Raw genomic sequence first — 24,688 nt, forward strand, 5'->3', positions numbered from 1 at the left:
GGTTCAGTCTTGGAAGGTTGTGCTTTTCTAAGAATTTGTCCATTTCTTCCAGGTTGTCCATTTTATTGGCATATAGTTGATTGTAATAATCTCTCATGATCCTTTGTATTTCTGCAATATCAGTTGTTACTTCTCCTTTTTCATTTCTAATTCTATTGATATGAGTCTTCTCCTTTTTTTTTCTTGATGAGTCTGACTAATGGTTTATCAACTTTGTTTATCTTCTCAAAGAACCAGCTTTTAGTTTTATTGATCTTTGCTACTGTTTCCTTCATTTCTTTTTCATTTATTTCTGCTCTGATCTTTATGATATCTTCCCTTCTGCTAACTTTGGGGTTTTTTTATTCTTCTTTCTCTAATTGCTTTAGGTGTAAGGTTAGGTTGTTTATTTGAGATGTTTCTTATTTCTTGAGGTAGGATTGTATTGCTATACACTTCCCTCTTAGAACTGCTTTTGCTGCATCCCATAGGTTTTGGGTCATTGTGTTTTCACTGTCATTTGTTTCTAGGTATTTTTTGATTTCCTGTTTGATTTCTTCAGTGATCTCTTGGTTATTTAGTAGTGTACTGTTTAGCTTCCATGTGTTTCTATTTTTTCCTGTAATTGATATCTACTCTCATAGCATTGTGGTTGGAAAAGATACTTGATGTGATTTCAATTTTCTTAAATTTACCAAGGCTTGATTTGTGACCCAAGATATGATTTATCCTGGAGAATGTTCCATGAGCACTTGAGAAGAAAGTGTACTCTTGTTTTTGGATGGAATGTCCTATAAATATCAATTAAGTCCATCTTGTTTAATGTATCATTTAAAGCTTGTGTTTCCTTATTTATTTTCATTTTGGATGATCTGTCCATTGGTGAAAGTGGGGTGTTAAAGTCCCCTACTATGATTGTGTTACTGTCGATTTCCCCTTCTTTTGGCTGTTAGCAATTGCTTTATGTATTGAGGTGCTCCTATGTTAGGTACATTATTATTTACAATTGTCATATCTTCTTCTTGGATTGATCCCTTGTTCATTATGTAGTGTCCTTCTTTGTCTGTTGTAACAGTCTTTATTTTACAGTCTATTTTGTCTGGTAGGAGAATTGCTACTCCAGCTTTCTTTTGATTTCCATTTGCATGGAATATCTTTTTCCATCCCCTCACTTTCAGTCTGTATGTGTCCCTAGGTCTGCAGTGGGTCTCTTGTAGATAGCATATATATGCGTGTTGTTTTTGTATCCATTCAGCCAGTCTGTCTTTTGGTTGGAGCATTTAATCCATTTACATTTAAGGTAGTTATCGATATGTACGTTCCTATTTCCATTTTCTTAATTGTTTTGGGTTTGTTTTTGTAGATGTTTTCCTTCTCCTGTGTTTCCTTCCTAGAGAAGTTCCTTTAGCATTTGTTGTACAGCTGGTTTAGTGGTGCTGAATTCTCTTAGCTTTTGCTTGTCTGTAAAGGTTTTAAGTTCTCCGTCTAATCTGAATGAGATCCTTGCTGGGTAGAGTAATCTTCGTTGCAGGTTTTACCCTTTCAGCGCTTTAAATATATCCTGCCACTTCCTTCTGGCTTGCAGAGTTTCTTCTGAAAGATCAGCTGTTAACCTTATGGGGATTCCCTTGTATATTATTTGTTGTTTTTCCCTTGCTGCTTTTAATATGTTTTCTTTGTATTTAATATTTGATAATTTGATTAATATGTGTCTTGGCGTGTTTCTCCTTGGAGTTATCCTGTATGGGACTCTCTGCGCTTCCTGGACTTGATTGACTATTTCCTTTCCCATATTAGGGAAGTTTTTAATTATAATATCTTCAAATATTTTCTCAGACCCTTTCTTTTTTTTCTTCTTCTTCTGGGACCCCTATAATTCGCATTTGGTGCATTTAATGTTGTCCCAAAGGTCTCTGAGACTGTCCTCAATTCTTTTCATTCTTTTTTCTTTATTCTGCTCTATGGTAGTTATTTCCACTATTTTATCTTCCAGGTCACTTATCCGTTCTTCTGCCTCAGTTATTCTGTTATTGATTCCTTCTAGAGAATTTTTTATTTAATGTATTGTGTTGTTCATCATTGTTTGTTTGCTCTTTAGTTCTTCTAGGTCCTTGTTAAACATTGCTTGTATTTTCTCCATTCTATTTCCAAGATTTTGGATCATCTTTACTATCATTACTCTGAATTCTTTTTCAGGTAGACTGCCTATTTCCTCTTCATTTGTTTGGTCTGGTGGGTTTTTACCTTGCTCCTTCATCTGCTGTGGTTTTCTCTGTCTTCTCATTTTGCTTATTAACTTACTGTTTGGGGTCTCCTTTTCGCAGGCTGCAGGTTCATAGTTTCCATTGTTTTTGGTGTCTGCCCCCAGTGGCTAAGTTTGGTTCAGTGGGTTATGTAGGCTTCCTGGTGGAGGGGACAGGTGCCTGTGTTCTGGTGGATGAGGCTGAATCTTGTGTTTCTGGTGGGCAGGACTGCGTCCAGTGGTGTGTTTTGGGATGTCTGTGACCTTATTATGATTTTAGGCAGCCTCTCTGCTAATGGGTAAGGTTGTGTTCCTGTCTTGCTAGTTGTTTGGCATAGGGTGTCCAGCACTGTAGCTTGCTGGTCATTGAGTGGACCTGGGTCTTATCGTTGAGTTGGAGATCTCTGGGAGATCTCCAACTCGTTCAGTTCGTTTTTACTGTAGTTGACAGTGAATAACATTTGTCTTAGAAAAGGTGTCATTTCTTTTTCTAATGTTTTTTGCTCATCTGTGCCTGGACATGTGACAGAAATGCAATGGAAATAGTCCTTCACCTCAGCAAGCTCGTAGTCATAATGCCCCCTGAAAAGTTAGATAATAAGCACGAAATGAGTCCTGTGGGAAGTTGGAGGGAGCAGATAAATATCCTAGGAGAAGATGAGGAAGATAATGAGCAGAACCCACAATTCCATTTCCATAAACTCCAGGCTCTTACAGAAAAAGAAATTAGGTTAACATGGTGCTTATTCTTTCCTCAGTCAACTTGATAGTTTGGAATGTGAGCTAAGGATCGTGAGACGAAAATTAAGCCTAATTTTGATGCCAAATGTAAGAATGAGGTGAAATAAAATGTTTTTGGTAGCTCTCCTTTGATTGCTCCCCATAAATACTTCCTACTTTCTGATTTTCCTGAATTGTATCAGTTGGCAGAACGCTAAGCAGTCCTGTGTTTCTCATTAAGGGTTGGATGCTTCGCTGAAGTTTTTGGGAGGTCATCTCTGGGCGTGTCTGCTTTTGGCTCTCTCCCGCAGCATTGTGAGCATATCCTTAGGGATGAAAATGTAATCCTTCATGTGACACATTTAAGTAAAGCCTCTCTTCCTTTGCAAGAAGTAAATACCAGTACAGTACTTCATCCACCCTACATCTGACCTGCATTTTCTTTAAGTAAGATCGTGATGCCTGTGGCTCTTGGTTGGAAGTGTCCATCACCGAGGAGCATTCCAGTGGGATCACTAGCTCTCTCCCAGCAGCCTTCTGGTTGCTAAATCCAGTGACCGCTTTTCACTGGACCGCATTTGAGTCTGTGGACGCTTCCATGGCTCCCTTCGGAGATTCCCCTGTCACACCTCTGCCTCCTGTCAGGGTTTCCCGGAACTTAGTGCTGCTCCTTCTTAGTTTCCCTTCGCTCCCTTCTAACTATTCCCTAAGAGACAATGTTCTTAACAATTCTGTCTTTATCCCTTCTGTACTCTGTTCACTCTACTGACTGATCGTCCCCATTCCCATGCTTTAAATTACTCATTATCGATAATGATTTCCATCCATAGAAATAACCTAGTGAAGTCAGATGACTTGCCTGGGTTTAATTTCCAGCTCTACTGCTTACTAATTGTGTGGCCTTGGGCAGGATACTTAAAATTCCTGTGCCTTAGTGTCCTCATTTATCAAATGAAGATTAACCCAACAAATACAAAGCACAGAACCTAGCATGTTAACTACCCCAAACCCACCCTCACTTTTATCTGGCGAACTCTTATTCATTTGTCAGGTCTCAGCTTAGATGTTACTTCCGCCAGGAAGCCTTCCCTGCTGTCCCAAGTCTACTTAGGTCGTCCTATGTGCTCTCATGATATAGTGTCATTGCCCCGTTTCCTCTGTCTCAGTGTTTCTCACATTCATTGTAACTGCCGATTTATCTCTCCACATCTCCCATCGGCCATAAGCTCTGTGAAGTCAGCAGTGGAGTCCAGTGTGGTCGTCACTGTGTCCCCGGGGTCTAGTTACCTGGACACAGTGGTACTTAAGAAATATTTGCTGAAAGAGTGATTGATTGTATTGCCGTGGTGGACGGAGATAGTTGTATCACTTCTTTGTGGTCACATCACTGGGTTTTATGGGTCAGAAAACTCTGTCATCAGTTTTGTTTTGGTTGAGTGTCCTAGACAATCTGGCTCACAGCATCTAACCCACAGAAGACTAAATTGTAAGGCAAAATAAGTTTTTACACTTGTAACAGTGGTTAGAATATGCCAAGGAACAATTTCATGGGTCTTTACTTGGGAATGTAATGTACGCCTGTCCCATTACTTAATCCTTTGATGTTGTGAGCCTCTGGTGCTTGGCTTTGTAGGGTGTGTGCTCAACAGTGAGCTCCCAGAGCAGAGTTAATCTCCTTAGTGTGCTTAGGAGTGGACTTATTCCTCCCAAATACTGGAAGGGTTGTTGTCTGGGAAGGGAGAGGCTGAGTGTGTCTGTAGGAAGCTACAGGAATGCAGATATCTCCTCTTTAGGACAAAGAACTTGTCTAACTGTAAAAGCTATCAGGAAATGAATGGGCCACCCTGGAGGTAATGAGCCTCCAGCACAGCTTGTGTTTAAACATGGCTGGACAAGCCCCGGACACTGATATCTAGAAGGAGATGGATGAATGGGGACATTAGAATCCCTTCTAAAATGAGGGTCTGGCCGTGCCTCACCACCCATGGACCATTGACTTAGGCCTCGTGCCCACTTAATGCCCTCAGTAAATGGCCCTGGAAGAACAAATGCCAAATTATCCATCAGCAAGAAAATGACATCGGCTTAATTATTTAAATCATTTTGATGGATAATTCTTTGCCGTTTCTTGAAGTTGATAGTGTTATTGGCACTACTGCTGAATAACTTTTCTTTCTTGGCACTCTTGGTAAAGATATGTCTATATCTTGACTTTAGCTTAAGTGCGGCCTTTGTGATGTGGGTAGACCATAAAAAGATCCAAGGAAGTTGAATGATTCAGTGATTCTGGAGTGGCCTGGTCTCTATCAGTCTCCTCCGAGTTGGTTCTTGTACCATAGATTGAGTGTGTGTAGGTTGTCTACAAAATATTAAATTTACTATTCCTTTTCCCCCAAACCAGGATCACACCCACCCCTCTCGGAGAAGGGAAAAGTACAGTTACAATTGGGCTCGTGCAGGCACTGACTGCGCACCTGAACATCAACTCCTTTGCCTGTCTGAGGCAGCCTTCTCAAGGACCGACTTTTGGAGTGAAAGGTAGTTTATTTAACAACTAGTATATTTTTCAGAGCAAAATCTATCACCGACAAATGTGGAATTACAACTTACTAGAGGAAATGGTACATTTCATCTCTACATGCACTCCCGCAGCCCTCCACCCCTCACCTGCCTCCCCACACATTCAGTAGGTCGCCCCAACATGATCCTCCCGCAGAGAGAGCTTCAGGGGGAGGTCTCAGCGGAGCCCCTCAGGAAGCCGATGCCCTTGCTTCCCTTGAGCGATGCTTGGGCTCTTGCTCGGGACTCCAGCCTTGAGCAGAAGCCTTCCATTTCATCAGTACCTTCTTTGCTGAGCGGTTTTGAAACTCTGCTCTTCATATTGGTGTTTTGTCATCCCAGCCAAGCTAAAAGGTCTTTCCATCCAAACCGTTAAGAGATCCCTTAGGTCAGCCCCAAGCCTCATGTCGTCGGAGTTGCCGCGTGGGCCCTGAGGAGCTCTGGAAACTGGCTGTGGACCAGGAGATGCGATGAACTTCCTCTGTGGCTGTGGTTGGGCTGCGATCTGGCCCCTCCACAGTCACTAGTCTTTCTTCATGGATTTATCGTGAATCATTCTTCAGCTCACTTTATAATGGCCTTTACTGCTGCAATGACTGCTTGTTCTCGGTACTTTGTGGTTTTTAGCAGTATTATATTTATATAACTGTTACAAATATTAACAACTCCTAACTTTAAGTACTCTTAGAATGTCATACATTATGTAGTGCAGTGAACACTAGACGTGGACAAGAAGGCTGGGGTTTTATTTGTGGCTGTGTCTCTTACCGCTGTGCGACCTTTAGCCAGTCATAACTTCTCTGAGCCGCATGTGTAAAAGTGTAAAAGGTATATAGTACTAGGCTTACCAGATTATCGTGAGGCAAAATAGTGTATAAAAAATAGGGTCAACTGTAAAATGATGTGGGCGCAGAAGGTATCATTGTTTTAGCCTAGAGAACTCTTTTTAATGTAATAACTACTATGTTGAGGGATAGCAGCATGACAAATCATATATGCTATTAACTAAAATAAACGGACAGAAGTCTGTAATGTGTAAGTCTGTTGATCAGGTAGATTTTATTTAGGAAAGTTTTTTGGTACTTTAAATGCATGTGCAGTTTAGGTGAAGCATAGCCACATAGATCTAATAATAACTTAACGAAAGAATCTCATGTTCGCTGTAACGCCGTTTGCTGTATTCTGCTTACCCCCCTTTTAAACAAAGAGACCGAAGTCCTTAAATTATATAGTGGGACGTAGGGTGATCTTTCTTCACCTTCTCTTCTGCTTTGCCTGAGACGTATTATTTCTCACTGCCTGTTTTTATTACATCTTGGGGGTACGTGCCTCCCTGTTGGGCTTGGGGAGCTGTGTCCCTGGGGCTCCTGTACTTGGCAACTCATTTCAAATGGTACCTGCTCTGTTGATAGGAGGAGCTGCAGGTGGCGGATACGCCCAGGTCATCCCTATGGAAGAGGTAAGATTCCAAGAGACATGTGTCTTGTGTCACTGTTTTTCCCTCCTGGAACCTTTTCTCTGTGCTTCTATAGATACAGGCCCACAGTACTTTATCCTCCATCCCAAAGTTCTGAAGGCTCTGGAAACCAGAAATGTTTGCCTGACCCTTTGGGGGAAAACCTGACATTTGCTGTTAATGAGCTACTTATGGATTTTGTCTATACCACTTGGTGTAAATATTCATATATTTTGCTGCAGAAATATTATTTTTGATTAATGGATGCTGACCTGGACCCTGCTTGGAATGTTTTATAAATAAATTATGTGTCCATCACACTACCTTTCTACATTCCAAAAAATTCTGAATCCCAAAACCCACCTCAAGGGTTCTGGATGAGAGGATGCAGAGCTGTATCTCCATCAATCATCTGTTCTACTGCTGAATTCAGGAAGGCCTGGACTCTTCACTTCTGTGAACTGAGACTCCAGAATCAAATCCAGTCACTCATCTGTATCCACAGGTTCCACATCCATGGTTTTGACCAACTGCAGCTTGAAAATACTCAGAAAAAAAATTTTCCAGAAAGTTCCAAAAAGCAAAAGTTGAATTAATGCACGCTGGTAACTATTTTCCTAACGTTTACACTGTATTGGGTATTATAAGTAGTCTAGCGATGATTTAGATTATACCGGAGGATGAGAGTATGTTATATGCAGATACTACACTGTTTTACATAAGGGACTTTGAGGGTCTGTGGATTTTGCTATCTACGGGGTCTTGAAACCAATTCCCCATGGATCCTGAGGGACAGCCATAGTTCCAAAAAAAAAAAAAAATGGTCCAAATAGGCCAATGGTGTCAATTCTTATTTCTACAAGACCAGTTTCTACACCCTGTGTTAACACTTCCTTGTCCCTTGGATTTAACCAGTGACCAGGTCCCATCAGTTCCACTCTCCACATCAGCCTCTTGGTTCAGGTCCTGAGAAGTCTTCCTAAAGCCCATGTCCTTTTCTGTTGCCTGCGTTTCAGCAGTTACTCTGTCACGCTCCGGCCATCTCTCCACCCCCAGTCCAGTGTCTCAGTTTCCCATGCCACCCTCCCTGCCTCCACCCTGTCAAACTCCTTGCCCTGTTGTCTCTTGGTTCCAAGTCTGGAATGTTCTTCCCTTCCTTTCCTGCCTTCCCTGCTCAGCTCACATTTCAAATGGTACCTGCTCCGTCGAGGTTCTGTTCCATCCCACGGATCCCCTCCTGCTCTGTGTTTACCTCCGTGTGGTCCCATCGGGCCGTGAGGAGTTAGACCCCCTGGGCCCCAGCACTTAGCAGTGTGCCCAGCACGTAGGAGGTGCTCACTAGGAAGTATTTGTTGATTTTGTTGAAGGAATAGGAAACGTTTTCCTTTTTACCCACAGAGATGTGAGCATCATGGAAGCTAGAGGGAAATTTTGGATAATCTTCAAATATTGAGGGTGGGAGTGAGAAAGAATAGTCAAGGCTTGGCTGCGAAAAATAGCCCCAGACCTCACATCTGCAGGAGGATGAGTAACAGTCACAAGCCAGGAAGCTCCAGAGCCAGGGGGCCAGGTTGGGGATGGAGTGTGAGGAACGTGGCCTGGGAACAGCTCAGGATTGTGCCATCGAGTATTGAAAGGGTGCTGGTGACCTGCTGTCATATGGCATCACCTGCATGGCCCAAGGTGGGCCAAACTGAGGGACAGGGTAGTTAGAACTATCTGAAGAAGTTAGCAAATTACAAACATGCTGATTCTACAAATAATAATCATGTGTGCACATAAGATTAGAAGAAAAATAACAAAATAGAGAGTTGTGAGAGTGATACTTTTTTTCTATTTCTCAGGCTGTCACATTCTATATTATTCTATTGCTACTGTGTGTTTTATTCCCTGCCTTATTCCCAAGTACATTTGATATGGTACTATTTTCTTAATTATAAAACAGTGCATAAAAGTACATGAAAAAAGAAAACCAAAATAAGGAATCCAATCATTAAGTCCATCAGAATTGTTTCACTCTTAACCTGAGAAAGGAAGAATTTGCAATAGAAAGTCTGTGCAAGTGTTCTTTGTTGTCAAGTGGAAGACTGACATTTTCTGATCTTCGGAGTCAGGCTATATAAAACATATCCTAAGCATTGTAAGGGTATGTCATTAGCATAATATTTTGTTTATTTGGAAAGTCCTTCAGAACTGCAATGGTTGTTTGAAACAAGTAGAAAGATGTTTTTGTTTCATTTTATAGTTCAACCTTCACCTGACTGGGGACATCCATGCCATCACCGCTGCTAATAACTTGTTGGCTGCTGCTATCGACACAAGGATTTTGCATGAAAATACTCAAACAGATAAGGTGAGAAAGGCTCCTTGTTGGCCATTTTGGGCATCTTGTCCTGGGATTCCTGGATTAAGGAATTCATGAAAAAACTTTTGGAGTCCGAAAGTTCTCTGAAATTCTATTCAAAATGTTGTGAATTGTATATATGTCCTTATTTCTTAAGGAGAGGATCTATACTTTGGTAAGGTTCTCAAATGAGTTTATGACCACTACCAAGTTATTGGGAGAATTATGCTAGTTGCACTTTTTAAGCCAAATTGTCTTCAACACGAACCTTTAGTTTTAAAGGTAATTGGTAGACAAGTTCTGTTAGTTTTGCCCATGGGTGTAATCTCTGGTCTCTGCTAAGGGCGTTGGAGAGATATCTTTTTAAGATTCTAATGTTACAGGCAGCTATCCTAGATGCCCTGCTAAACAGGTCAGACCCCCTTTTTGGGCCTCAGGGCTGTAGGGTCTGAGAGGTAAATCACACACCTGAAGGGGACAGACTACTAGATGCTAATTCCTCATAGACATAGAACATGGATAAAAGTGGGAATTTCTGACACATTTTACAAAGGTCCTGACATCCTCCAATTAAACTAACTCCCTAGTGAGTTTTTGAAGCCAAAAATAAATATAGAGATAAATTTTAATTTGGTAGTTATAAGGCTGTAGATCAAGAAATGGATTTTCATACAAACTCTTTACAATGTGCATTATTGCAGATCTAGTCGGATTTATTAAAATGGCAGAACTTCAGTCTAAATTGTTTACATTAACCAAGAATTTTCATAGGGTCTGTAATCTAAACAGTTTGGTTATAAATGTAATGAACTTTGTCATATTCTGTAAATTGTCCAAGTTCATGGTTGGCCCTTAAACTTTTGTGAGTTTGGTTTTTATTTTGCGTTTCTAGGCTCTGTATAATCGACTGGTTGCTTCAGTGAATGGTGTTAGAGAATTTTCAAAAATTCAACTTGCTCGGCTGAAAGTAAGTTTCTAGTTAATGGTTCTTTAAAAAGAAAATACCCTGGAAACAAGTCAGAAAAATTCTCAGAACCAGAAATTTTGAACTTGATTTGATTTTGGTTTTCAGATGCTTTTTTTGGATATTGAACTCTAAATAGACAGAACAATGTAACAGAGATGGCCCAGAACTAGAGGCCTGAGGCCTTGATCCTGCACCAAAAAGCAGGTGGACAAATTAGTTCACCCTTATAGATGTCAGCTTCTTCATCTATAAACCGAGAGCACCACTCTGCTGAGAACTCTAGTCAGCTAACAAATGAGGATCGCCAAGAGTCTTCCTTTTTCATGACAGTTCTTAACTTTCTAAGAAAGACTTTGAAAATTCATCTATTTCAGTTTTTACTGTAGCAAGATTCTAAGATTGTATTTGTGGATGTGCTCTTAATTCTTATCCATTTTACCATTTTCTAGTGCTGTTTGCTACTTAATGCCCTACTATCACATAGATTTTCCCTTTGCTTTTTTTCAGACTAAAAAATAACTTTAATGGTATAATCTACAGCCACTGGTTGGTGAGAACTGGTTTAAAACAATCACCCCCTGGCTTCTTACTGAACCAAGTTCAGTTTGTTGAGAATAACACGCAATATGGTATCCTCAGCATCTCCAACGTTTATAGTTTATTTCCCAGATTCTTTTCTTATACTTTATCAAAAACCACTTTGTTAGAGTGTTTTCTTTATACAAAGAGATGCTTTAAAAGTTTTAATTTTTTTTTTTTTTTTTTTTTTGCGGTACGCGGGCCTCTCACTGTTGTGGCCTCTCCTGTTGCGGAGCACAGGCTCCGGACGCGCAGGCTCAGCGGCCATGGCTCATGGCCCCAGCCACTCCGCGGCATGTGGGATCCTCCCGGACCAGGGCATAAACCCGTGTCCCCTGCATCGGCAGGCGGACTCTCAACCACTGCGCCACCAGGGAAGCCCTTAAAAGTTTTAATTTTTTTTCTTGTGGAATTAGAAATAACTTGAAAACATAGACATAATCATTACTTAAATTATTGGTAGGGACTTCCCTGGTGGCGCAGTGGTTAAGAATCTGCCTGCCAGTGCAGGGGATATGGGTTCGATCCCTGGTCTGGGAAGATCCCACATGCCTCGGAGCAACGAAGCCCATGTGCCACAACTACTGGGCCTGGGCTCTAGAACCCGCGAGCCACAACTACTGAGCCCGTGTGCCACAGCTACTGAAGCCCACACGCCTAGAGCCCATGCTCCACAACAAGAGAAGCCACTGCAGTGAGAAGCCCGTGCACTGCAACTAAGAGTAGCCCCCACTCGCCACAACTAGAGAAAGCCTGCGCGTAGCAACAAAGACCCAACACAGCCAAAAATAAAAATAAAATAAATAAATAAAAGAGGAAATTGTTAAAAAAAATGATTGGTATTTGTGTCTGAAAAGAACAACTAGTGAACTGGAGCATCAGTTAGATGGAAGTTTTATGCCCTTTCTGTGCACGGCGCGTGGTGACCACGTAGAGAGCCTCAGGCTATGACAGACAATACGGCACTTATTCTCTGTGTATTGTCACCTGTTATTCGAAGGGTGTATTATTACAAATATCTGTGTCTCCCATTTTAGGAGGTGTTTGGACCCATTCATTTATGAGTTGGACTAACCTACCATTTACTTGAAGTTCAGCTTAGTTTTTAAAAAGGCTTTACTAGTCATGGAGAAGGTAAAAGTAGAGGGATAATTTGGTTCCATCTGGCTTTTTATTCCTTCTAAAACATATTTTGTTCTTCTTAATCATTAGAAACTGGGAATAAATAAGACTGATCCGAGCGCTCTGACAGAAGAGGAAATGAGGAAATTTGCCCGTCTTGACATTGACCCCTCCACCATCACGTGGCAGAGAGGTAGGTGCTGGTGGCTAGACGGGGAGGGTGACATGTCTTCCAGCTGGAGCTCTTCATAAACGCACAATTGTATTTCTTCCCACTGTCTTCCTAGCTTGCGTTACATAATCCCTCCATTTATTTCGGTCACTTATTTTACCAGCCTCTTCTCTCATCCTTGCCTCCTATTTAGGAGAAAAAGCTGTACCCTTAGCTCATCCCGTTCACCCCATCTCTTCCAGATTTCCGAGGAAAATTACTTTTTTCCTGTCTCATCTCTGGCCTCCTGTATTCTCTTTGGGGGTAAAAATGTCTGTCTCTCCCCTTAATTGTCCTGCTGCCCTCTCTACCTGCCATTCTAATTTCTTACTCTCTTCCTCACCACTAGCTCTAAGCAGCTTAGAAATTTGTATTTTCGGTGCAGAATCTTTTCTCCGAGTCTCTTGCTTCCAGCCACTTACTAGAATCCCCTTCAGCACTTCAAATGTGGGTTAGAGGGACGTCTGTCCTGACCTCCCTGTTTTCCTCTTGGCTGTGACACCCCTCACTTCTCCCGCACTGCCCTCCACAAGGGTGGGATAGTGGGGAAAAGCACTAAATGTGGAGTCAGGAGCATTGAGTGGGTGTCTCCCCCTCAGCGAGTCACATACCTGTTCTGGGCCCCGGTCTCTTAGAGATGGAAATGGAAGCGGTAATATATAATTACAGGCATGTGGTAATAGCACTTGATAAAACCTACCGAAGAGTTATATGGTGTGTATTCCTTTTATTTATTTTTTCTTTTTTAGAATTAAATCACAGCTGCTTTTACTTCAGTAGCAACTATGACAAGATGTTTTCCAACTTTTTTTTTTGAATTTTTAAATTTTATTTTATTTATTTTTTTATACAGCAGGTCCTTATTAGTCATCAGTTGTATACACATCAGTGTATACATGTCAATCCCAATCGCCCAGTTCAACACACCATCACCCCCACCCACCACTGCTTTCCCTCCTTGGTGTCCATATGTTTTTTCTCTACATCTGTGTCTCAACTTCTGCCCTGCAAACCATTCATCTGTACCATTTTTCTAGGTTCCACATATATGTGTTAATATACGATATTCGTTTTTCTCTTTCTGACTTACTTCACTCTGTATGACAGTCTCTAGATCCATCCACGTCTCTACAGATGACCCAATTTCATTCCTTCTTATGGCTGAGTAATATTCCTTTGTATATATGTACCACGTCTTCTTTATCCATTCATCTGTCGATGGGCATTTAGGTTGCTTCCATGACCTGGCTATTGTAAATAGTGCTGCAGTGAACATTAAGGGTGCATGTGTCTTTGAATTATGGTTTTCTCTGGGTATATGCCCAGTACTGGGATTGCTGGATCATATGGTAATTCAATTTTTAGTATTTTAAGGAACCTCCATACTGTTCTCCATAGTGGCTGTATCAATTTACATTCCCACCAACAGTGCAAGAGGGTTCGCTTTTCTCCACACCCTCTCCAGCATTTGTTGTTTGTAGATTTTCTGATGATGCCCATTCTAACTGGTGTGAGGGAATACCACATTGTAGTTTTGATTTGCATTTCTCTAATAATTAGTGATGTTGAGCAGCTTTTCATGTGCTTCTTGGCCATCTGTATGTCTTTGGAGAAATGTCTCTTTAGGTTTTCTGCCCATTTTTGGATTAGGTCGTTTGTTTTTTTAATATTGAGCTGCATAAGCTGTTTATATATTTTGGAGATTAATCCTTTGTCCGTTGATTCATTTGCAAATATTTTCTTCCATTCTGAGGGTTGTCTTTTTGTCTTTATGGTCTCCTTTGCTGTGCAAAAGCTTTGAAGTTTCATTAGGTCCCATTTGTTTATTTTTGTTTTTATTTCCATTACTCTAGGCAGTGGGTCAAAAAAATCTTGCTGTGATTTATGTCAAGGACTGTTCTTCCTATGTTTTCCTCTAAGAGTTTTATAGTGTCCGGTCTTACATTTAGGTCTCGAATCCATTTTGAGCTTATTTTTGTGTATGGTGTTAGGGAGTGTGCTAATTTCATTCTTTTACATGTAGCTATCCAGTTTTCCCAGCACCACTTATTGAAGAGACTGTCTTTTCTCCATTGTATATCCTTGCCTCCTTTGTCATAGATTAGTTGACCATAGGTGCGTGGGTTTATCCCTGGGCTTTCTATCTTGTTCCATTGATCTATGTTTCTGTTTTTGTGCCAGTACCATGTTGTCTTGATTACTGTAGCTTTGTAGTATAATCTCAAGTCAGGGAGTCTGATTCCTCCAGCTCCGTTTTTCCCCCTCAAGACTGCTTTGGCTATTCGGGGTCTTTTGTGTCTTCATACAAATTTTAAGAGTTTTTCTTCTAGTTCCATAAAAAATGCCATTGGTAATTTGATAGGGATTGCATTGACTCTGTAGATTGCTTTGGGTAGTATAGTCATTTTCACAGTATTGATTCTTCCAATCCAAGAACATGGTATATCTCTCCATCTGTTGGTATCATCTTTAATTTCTTTCATCAGTGTCTTATAGTTTTCTGCATACAGGTCTATTGTCTCCCTAGGTAGTCAGCTTTTTCAAGGTATAAAACAATCTGTTTTACATAAAAACTCCAAATCAAGCTATCAATAGCTATCTTTTTTTTTTTTTTTTTTTTTTTGCAGTACGTGGGCCTCTCACTGCTGTGGCCTCTCCCGTTGTGGAGCACAGGCTCCAGACGCGCAGGCTCAGCAGCCATGGCTCACGGGCCCAGCCGCTCCACGGCATGTGGGATCCTACCAGACCGGGGCACAAACCCGTGTCCCCTGCATCGGCAGGTGGACTCTCAACCACTGCGCCACCAGGGAAGCCCTCTTTGGGGTTTTTTATATGGTAAAATATACATAGCATATCATCTTAATCATTCATAAGTGTGTAATTCATGGCATTAAATATATGCCACGAATGGCATATAGGCTAAGGCTTGGGATGGTTACACCATCACCACTAACTACACCCCGAACCTTTTCATCATCCTCAACAAAACCTCAACACTCCCTAAATAATAAGTCCTCACCTTCCCTCAGCCCCTGGTAATCACCATTCTACTCTCTGTTTCTATAAATTTGCCTATTCTAAGAACCCCATACAAGTGGAATCATACCATATCTGGTTTATTTCATTACGCATAATGTCTTCAACATCCATCCATGTTGTATCATAATATATCAAACGTTCACTCATTTTATGGCTGTATAACATTCCATTATATGTCTATACCACATTTTGTGTATTCATTTGTCAGTGGACACTTTGCTGTTTCCACCTCTTGGCTGTTGTGAATAATGCTGCTATGATCATGGGTGTGCAATAGCTGCTTCCAGTTCTATTGGATATATACCTGGAAGTGGTGGGTCATATGTTCGTTCAATGTTTAACCTTCAGAGAGGCTTAACTGGCTTCTTCTTGTGTCTCAGGTTTCAGTGTAAAAAGGACACTCCTTCAGAAATGCTTTTCCTTACTGCCTGTTCAAAACTGCACCCCACCCCAAACCCCTTCCCGACACACGCCGTCATATACCCTCCTTGGTTTCCTGGCTGGGTGATCCCTAGTTTATTTGACCCCTTTCTGTGATCCTCCCACGGGATCATCAGCTCAGGGAAGCCAAACTTTATCTCTTGCTCTCTGCTGCCTCTGCAACACCCAGAATAATGCCAGACACACACTGGGCAGCCAGTCCCTGCTTGTTGATGCTCTGTTCTCTTCTCTTCCAGTCATAGATACAAATGACCGATTTCTACGAAAAATAACCATCGGGCAAGAAAACACAGAGAAGGGCTATTCTCGGCAGGTAGGTGGTGTTTTCTCCAGGGAGGACTCTGCTCTTGCACATAAACTGGCCCAGAAGCTGGTTCTCCACATTTCTCTTCTTGTTCCTCCACCCTCAGTAACCAGTGGGCCCCTGATGAGTCAAGGTGTTTCTTCCAGTCCCTCAGCAGGACTGGGAAATCATCAGGAGACAGAAAGTCTCCAATATTATTTTGCCATCCTTTTTCTGTGTGATTTTAGTTGTGTTTCTGGTAAGAGCCATTCAGGGTGTCCCTTGAATATACATTCTAACATATTTTATTGCCAAGCCACCCAGTTAGTACTATATCTGCGTAACAACTGAAAAATGAAAATCTCAGACACATTACTCACGTTTCATAAACCAAAGAACAAACACCCAGTTATTTGGCTTAATAGCCTGAGAAGTTGTTAAGGATAATGTCTTATTACCCAAATCCAGAAAATGTAGAAGATAAATTATGATGTCCACCTTCATTTTAATAGGTCTCCAGGGTGCAGTGATGGTGCTTAGTGAATATAAATTCATTCTACAATTTTTCAGCCAGGCCTAGCAGGCCTCTAAATTATTATTTTTTGTAGTAAACTTTATAGCTTAAGACACTTTTAGATTTATGGCCTTTACATTGTTAAGTTTTTAGTAACCTAAAAAGAATCACTTTTACATAGTATTCAGTTCTCATACCAAATAGACTTTTGGATCTTTTGAAATATTTGGATTAAAAAGTGAATCAGAGCAACAATGTCCTACCCTATAGCACAGGGAACTATATTCAATACCCTGTGAGAAACCATAATGGAAAAGAATATAAAAAAGAATGTGTGTGTGTGTGTGTGTGTGTGTGTGTGTGTGTATAGAACTGAATCACTTTGCTGTACAGCAGAAATTAACACAACATTGTAAATCAACTATACTTCAACTTAAAAAAATTAAGTTAAATTTTAAAAAGTGAATATGAGGATTGAATCAAGAAGACACGCTAAGCCCCTACTCCATCCCTCCTCCAAATCCTGGAACTTGCACACACAAACAGATTTCAAATAGTCAGTATCCTTGCTAGAAAACTGGAGTCATGGCCATACTCTTTGGGGAAGCTTCTGAAAGATAGGAAGATGGAATTGGATGGGTGGAGAAAAGCACAAACCAAAATATGGTGGAAGTATTGGAGGAGGTTGCTAAATTCAAAGGCATTAGGTACCCTACTTCTCAGATACAGGAGAGGGATAGGGACAGCTCCCAAAAAAATGGTGCACAGGCACCTTCCTGGGACACCTGTGTTGAGACACAGCCAGTGGATACATTGGTCTCAGCCTTGGGGCCCAGCCGTGGGGGGCGGCTCACATCAAAGTCACAGATTCACTTGTGTACTGTGCTTCCTGGCTGGCAGTGAAAAGCACCTGGTGCAAGGAAAAGCAGTATATTGTGACACTTAGGAAAGGGCAGCCTTTTGTCATTTGCACACTGGACAACTTCAGGACTAATCCTGTGAGAGACTGCAGGACAGGAAGCCAAGGAGCAGCATGTCCTATGTCCTACTCTCTTGAATGTCTAGAGACAGGGTGAGGTTGTCAGAAATCAGGTCCCCAGACAAGGAAAAGCCAGGAATCGTCTGTATTAAAGGAAAACACATATCATGAACATGGACACCAACACAGCAAAGAGAAGCTTAGATGCCCTAGACAAGATTGCAGATCAGATGGGGGGTGCTTTGAAGAGATTGCCATCAGTATTCTCAGAAGCTTAAGGGAACTGTCCTACAAGGATTGAAAATTAGCTGTTGTGGAAAAAAATGTGTTAAAATCTTGGAAATAAAACTGTAGTGTCAAAATAAAAATCCAGTTAGTAGATTAAATAAGAATAGGGTTAACTGAATGAGAGAGGAAAGTTCAATCCAAGAAACTCTCTCAGAACATACTACCAAAAGGAAAACCATAGAAAATATAAAGGAAAAATCAAGAGACATACGAGACACACCGAGAAGTTCTACTATTCATCTCAAGTTACCGGTGAAAGTAACAGAGAATGTAGGGAAGAATGTATTTGAGGAAATAATAAAAAGGAAATTTATTGACTTAAAGGAAAATTTAGAATTTTCATATTAAAAGAGTTAACAAGTGCTGAGCAGCATAAATGAAGTAGACTTACACCCAGACACATAATGTTGAAATTTCGCAATGCTAAGGGTAAAAAAAAAAAAAATTCCAAAGAGCTGCCAGAGAGGGAAAAAAGTCTTGATGAGTCACAAAGGAGTAAGATTCAGATTGTCATCAGACTTCTCACTGACAGCACTGAATGCAGGGTGACACTGGGAAAACTGATTTGGAGTTCTGAAGGAACAGGATTTTCAATCTAGAATCCTTGAGTAGAAAGAAAAAAAATTTTGGAACAGAAAATACAAAATAAGCTGGCATAAGTCAAGCACAGTAGTTTGGCCTAGTAGAATTGGCACTGACATAAAAAGCAGAAACTCTAACGAATAGACAATTTTGATATAAATAAAAATTAAAATGTTCCATATGGAAAAATGATTTACAAAATCAGTAAAAGACCAGTAAGAGTCTGGGAGAGGTTATTTGCAGTATAAATATAACAACAGGTTAAAGTGCCAGACATAAAAAGAATTTCCATAAATTAATCCTCAAATACTGCTCTCAGTAAGGCCTTCACTGGTCACCTTCTTTAAAACTGCACCTGCCTGTTCCCAAACTCCCTCTTTCTTTCCCTGCTATCCTTACTTATTTGTTTATTTTCTGCCTCCCCTCACTAAGATGTGAGTTTCATAAGGGCAGGGGTTTTGGTATGTTTTGTTCAGTGCTGTACTCTCAGTGCACAGGACTTTGTTACATAGGAGTAGTTGGTGTTCAATAAATCTATACTAAAGAAATGGATAGGATAAGTAGAAGACAATAAGACTTATCTGTGGGCTCATTAAAACAAATAAATTAATATGAAACGTTAGTGAGGATGCAAAGAAATAGAGACTCTTACACAGTATCAGTGAGAATATAAATTGTAAAGCCTTTTGGATGATAGTTTGTAGTATTTAAAATTTGAAATGTCAGAACAATTCTAACTTCAGGATTTTCTTAAAAAGGGGGGAATATTTACTCAGGTACAAAAAAAATCTATATATAGGATACTAATTGCAGCATTTTTTGTAATGGTGAACATTGGAAGCAATCCAATGTTCATCGTTAGGGGTGATTACATATATTTGGTGTATCTTTTTGCACAACAGAAACAGGTAGCTGTTGAAACTGATAAAGTGTGTATCGGGGGAGTGACATAGAGCTCTCATACAGATTGTGAAATTGAAGGTTTGTCCATACAAACGTATGGACACCAAGGGGGGAAAGTGGTAGTGGTGGTGGGGGGTGATGGGATGAACTGGGAGATTGGGATTGACATGTATACACTGATATGTATAAAATAGATAACTAATAAGAACCTGCTGTATAAAAAATAAATAAAATTCAAAAAAATAATAAAATCAAATCTTGGAAAAGAGACAAAACACACGTTAAAAGAATTTGGACTAAAATGAATATAGCATAATCTAGTTTATGTTAAGAAAAAGCCAGCATACATGTTTATATGTGTAAAAACACATAAAATGGAAGCTGGAAAGCTGTTCACCTTCTGAAATCAATGACTTCTGATTTCAGAAGAGGAATAGTAAGGAAGTTCTTTCACATTTTCTTTGCATATTTTTGTACTCTATCTTGGCACTAGAGAGATGCAGGATTAACAATTGCTGTGATCTGAATGCCTATTTTGTGCCTTTTATTAGTAGGCCCATTACATACGTGAGCACATTTAGTTTGTAAATCTGGTTTGCAAATGAGAAAAGTTGCCATATTGTGTTAAGTGACTTGTCCAAGGTTATGTTCTATATTGCTTTATGCATACATATTGTTAAGTAAAAAGGGATTATATCTAAGAGGTTTAACTGCTTTTTTTTTAACCTTAAAACTATTGAGGACATCTTTTTATGTCAGTAAATGTAGATCTATATCATCTTTTTTGGCTTGTGGGACCACATGGCTTGTGGGATCTTGGTTCCCCAACCAGGAATCGAACCCGGGCCTTTGGCAGTGACAGTGCAGAGTCCAAATCAGTGTACCGCCAGGGAATTCCCTATATCATCATTTTTTTAATGCCTATATAATACCACATCTTGTAGATGTACCATAATAGATACAACCATTTCGCTGTTAATGGACACTTAGGGTGTTTGCAGTGTTGGGCTATCATAAATAAGCTGTACCATACACATGATAAACAGATCCATAATTGCAGAGTCAAAGGGGATTCACATCCTTGTCAACATGGCTTTTTGTCTTTTGTCTAAATCTGTGATAAACAATAAGAATAATCTCATCTACACCTTTATGTGATTTAGAAATATTTTATTTGCAAAACAAAAGTGAGCAGCCCTCTATTAGCTATACCATTCAGGCATAAAATGAGTAACTATATTTATATTGATCCTTGTTTCATTTTGACGTTGCTAGAGATGCAAAATTTTGAAATTGTAACGATTACAAATGAAGAACTTATGGGTGTTATACATTCCACTTATCACTTACACAGTTAATATTTTAAGAATATTTCTAGCCTCAGGTTTTGCGCAGAAAGTCTCATCATTTTTAGTTATTTTTCATATGTACTGTTTCTAATGGAACGGTGGTGTAGAAAACCCTAAATTTCATACAATGAAAAACCACTTAGGTTTGGAATGGGTTGTATTGAGAATGTAATAGTTGAGTATAGGTGCCTTTGCCTTTCAGGTAATGTGTTTTCACTAAATCAATGACTACTGAAATCTCAACCAGGAAGTAGCCAGAAGGCTCCTTCTTTCTTTCACTTCCTTTCTTGTGGGTACCGGAAATGGACAATAAAATATCTCCTGAGGTCATCCCTCCAGGGCACAGCCATTTTCTATGTAAGACTGAACTTGTCTGGCTCACATGCCCCTTGGGAAGGAGTGTAATGAAGTGGTTTTGTCCAGTAGCTGAATTCGGAGGGGGAGGACATGCGCGGTCCTTGTGTTTCTTTTGGTTGCTGTTGGATTGTGTCCAGCTTGGAATCAGAGCCAGGAGCAGGAATAGGAAGGCCAGGAACGTTTCTCAGGAAGTAGCCGCTCTCCAGCATTCATGGCTGGACAATTCATGATCCGATGTGGCCAAGCCTCCGTGGACAGCTCAGAACTGATTCCATGTCACCTTATGACTGGGGGGATAACAGAAGTCGAGGGTCTCCTCACCGCTGTGCTGAGCTCTAAGTCTGGGAGACTGGCCTCAGAACCCTCTTTTTTCACGATCTGCTCCTTACCTCTTTGCTGGGCAGACACATGCATCCCCCTTGACACACGTAAATAACAGCAGGGGTAGGCAGCAGACTCTTCCTTTATTTTGCTGATATGCATTGAATGCCTCCTGCATTTCACACTCGGGCTTCCAAGCTGGGGACTCAGGAGCAATCCCTCCCCAAATGGTCCCTGCCTTCATGGTAGAGCCGTGCGTCCATCAGATCATCACATTAATAATTCCAAGGCTGAAATGTGCTACAGAAGCAAATCTCATAGCGCCGTGAGCTGCTGTAATGGAGGGCCCAGCCAGGCCGTGCTCAGCACAGCAAAGGGAGGAAGGAGTGGCCTCCCTAGGGAGCACTGGTCCCAGGACCGGGCATGTGCTGGAAACTTGTGCCTCTGAGAACGGCCCATCGAGGGTGAAACCCTGGGCCTGCAGGAATTGCTGCAATACAGATCCCCATGGAAATGGCCATCCAGGTGGAGCTGCAGCTGACCAGTACCTTGGCTTTGCCTTTTCAGGCGCAGTTTGACATCGCCGTGGCCAGTGAGGTCATGGCAGTGCTGGCTCTGACTGACAGCCTCACGGACATGAAGGAGCGGCTGGGCAGAATGGTGGTGGCCAGTGACAGAAACGGGCAGCCCGTGACGACAAACGATTTGGTACGTCCATCTCAGAAGCTCCAGAGAGCTCGCTGCCCGTTCTTTTGTGATCAGGAGAAGGAAGGTTTTCTTCCTCTTACATCACTGGGGAATAATGGGAATTCAGAGACTTTCTGCACACATTTTCCTGCTCACGATCCCGTTTGTCTTACAACTTCATCATGTTCTCACAGGCATTTATAACATGCTTGTACCTGACTGCAACAAAAGCATATGAAATCTATTTCATGAGCTTTTCATGATCCTTTCCAATCCTGATCTCTACTCTGCCTGGGGTGTGGTCATCCTCCTGCAGCCTGTGGCTTTTTAAAAAAAGTGTGATCTGTGCTGGCTTTAAATTGAGGGCAAATCACCTTTCCAAGGAATAAGAAGTGACTCCACCTTCATGAAAGGGAAGGTTAAGTTAAAAATGGCACATTTTTGGCTCCAGCCTGCTCCCTGGGCACCCTGGCTTGTTTAATTTTGTGCCTTCGACTTGGGGTTTCACATTATAAAAACAGAGCTCCTCCTTAATCATTCTTACTCATGTAGCTTTCTGTTGCATGGAATGATGCTTCTTACAAAGCTTTCATGGTACCCTGGCACACCACCACCTTTCTTAGTGCTTTGTGTAATTTGGCATGCTAATCTTTTTTCCTTTTTTTAATAACCAACTTTACGGTTAATCCCCATCAATGGTGTAGCTATTTCATTTGCTTGTATGTGTTTATAAGCACATAGTACTTAGTACAACGTAGGCAGCCATTACTCTAAATTTAAGCTTACTTTCCCACATATCGAGTCACGTACCATAATGGAATCTTAAATACGCAATGATGATTGAAAAGCAGTTGTGAAAAGGAGACAGGCAAATTAATATTTTATTAATTCCAGGGCCTTGGGATATAATTTTAAACCTTTGCCAAAATGTCTTGGTTACCTTTTGGCTCTTTTGAAGAGATGAATCTGAATGACTCAAGTCCTGTCAAGTAGATTAAATAGATATATCAGCAGCCCATGGAATGCTTAGTATAAGGCTTAAAGAGAAAACTCAAACCCAGGTTGCTGTAAAAGTACTGCTTTTAAAAAATTATCGACATCTCAACATTTCTCTCTAAACTTGCATATAATAGTTTCTGTATAAATATTTATCTGTAGCCTCTTAATCTTAGGTATCAATAAATATGTGCCAGGAGTAGTTTGAAACTTTATCCACAAATATTTCCCTAAACTTACTCTTTTGGTTTGTGATAAAACTCTTGGATCTGGACAAAAAAAAACCCAAAGTTAACTCTTTAGTTTCCTTTTGTGTTTCTTGTTTGCAGGAGGTAACTGATTTCTTCATATATTTATAACAGGAAGGTTACAGTTCTTGCAAGGTTTATTTTCTGCAATAAAGTAGAAAGTAAATTCGATTTTTAAAGAAATCCTCAATGATTAAATATTACAAAAATACAAAAATAGAAACTGATCCTATAAGAGAAAGACTTAACATTGTTGGTGATAGAGGTGGAAGGAGAAAGTAATAAATGAATGCACCTCGGAGAGCTGAAGAGTCTCTAGATTCTACCACCTTATCTGTTAGGATCTGTTGCATGCCACATTTATTTTTTCAGGGCCACGTTCACATGCATTTGCTCGTATTATGGCCTTCCAATAACTGACTAATCTGTTGAAAGATACTTGCCCAGTGTCTTTAGAAAAGGTGGAAGGGAGTTTTTTTTTAAATAAACTTCACTTTGTGGCCTCCTTTGGCACAAATAGTTTCCCCAGCAGCTCTCAGACTTCATCCCTGCTGTGTCTCTTCCTCCACCTCTTTTTTTCCAGGAATGGGATAGGGAGCCTCGAGAGAGCCCAACTCAAGCATTACAGGATTAGAAGGAAGCAGCCACAATCTATGTACAAGTGGCATCAGCTCCATTCTAGGCAGACATAGCACGAGAGACAGAAAAGGAGGAGCCTCTCCAATGCAACAGTGCCTTCTGAGTGCCTTCTGTTACCTGTGGGATGAGAGGTCGAGAGAGGGTGGGAAACCAGAATGGGTGCCTTTACACACGTCCCTTTCCCTTTCTTCGTTCCCTCTGTGTAACAAGCCTTGTTTTTGTTCTTCATCTGATTTCTCGGGGCAACAGTGTAATCTCTGGTAATGAAAAATGATGTGCATAATTGCAAATTGAAAGGTATGGCAAGCCTCTTATTTCCATCAAAGGAGGTTTTTTAAAAAAATGCAATGACTACTACTTCCCCATCACATCTTAGAAGGGTTGGCATCCATTCAGGTGGAGGAGAGATGGACAGAGGCAAGAGCACTGTGTCACCTGTAGCTCAGATGTGACGGCGGCCGGTGGGGATGCCCACGTAGGAGGTAGGCTGGTGAGAAAAGGCTGAGAGACCCTTGTGCGAACGATTTTTTGTCAATAATCTAAATAAGTGGGCTTTTTTCTCCCTTTCCTTCAGGGGGTGACAGGTGCTTTGACTGTTCTGATGAAAGACGCGATAAAACCAAATCTGATGCAGACCCTAGAAGTAAGTGATTTTCTTTTCATAGATATTGTCGACAGAGTTGCATTAATTAGATTGCTTGTGCGTTCCCACACGTGAGCATTTCCAGCCAATATGAGCCCATGAGGAGCATCAGAATAACTGCTTGGTCATCCCCCCAAAAGTTCAAAGTTCTTTGATATGATTCATATCTTGGCTAATTAAGTACTAATTGACCAGAGGAGAAGCTTAGAAACTCAGTGTCTGATATCTCAGTAACTTGTG

General features: G+C 40.8%; 1 protein-coding gene across 1 annotated transcript in view; it reads left to right on the top strand.

Annotated features, from left to right (window-relative positions):
• Window positions 1–24,688, top strand: part of MTHFD1L (methylenetetrahydrofolate dehydrogenase (NADP+ dependent) 1 like) — a gene marked incomplete at its 5' end in the record, with an annotated part of 194,017 nt that overhangs the window by 46,651 nt on the left and 122,678 nt on the right. Inside the window, 8 exons of the mRNA XM_079716853.1 lie at window positions 5,343–5,479; window positions 6,913–6,959; window positions 9,202–9,309; window positions 10,193–10,267; window positions 12,059–12,161; window positions 15,896–15,972; window positions 21,803–21,943; window positions 24,380–24,448. Of these exons, the coding sequence (XP_079572979.1) occupies window positions 5,343–5,479; window positions 6,913–6,959; window positions 9,202–9,309; window positions 10,193–10,267; window positions 12,059–12,161; window positions 15,896–15,972; window positions 21,803–21,943; window positions 24,380–24,448 (757 nt within the window). The remainder of the gene's footprint in view (window positions 1–5,342; window positions 5,480–6,912; window positions 6,960–9,201; window positions 9,310–10,192; window positions 10,268–12,058; window positions 12,162–15,895; window positions 15,973–21,802; window positions 21,944–24,379; window positions 24,449–24,688) is intronic.

Source organism: Hyperoodon ampullatus (genome assembly GCF_949752795.1).
Source record: "Hyperoodon ampullatus genome assembly, chromosome: 12".
NCBI classification, from domain to species: domain Eukaryota; kingdom Metazoa; phylum Chordata; class Mammalia; order Artiodactyla; family Ziphiidae; genus Hyperoodon; species Hyperoodon ampullatus.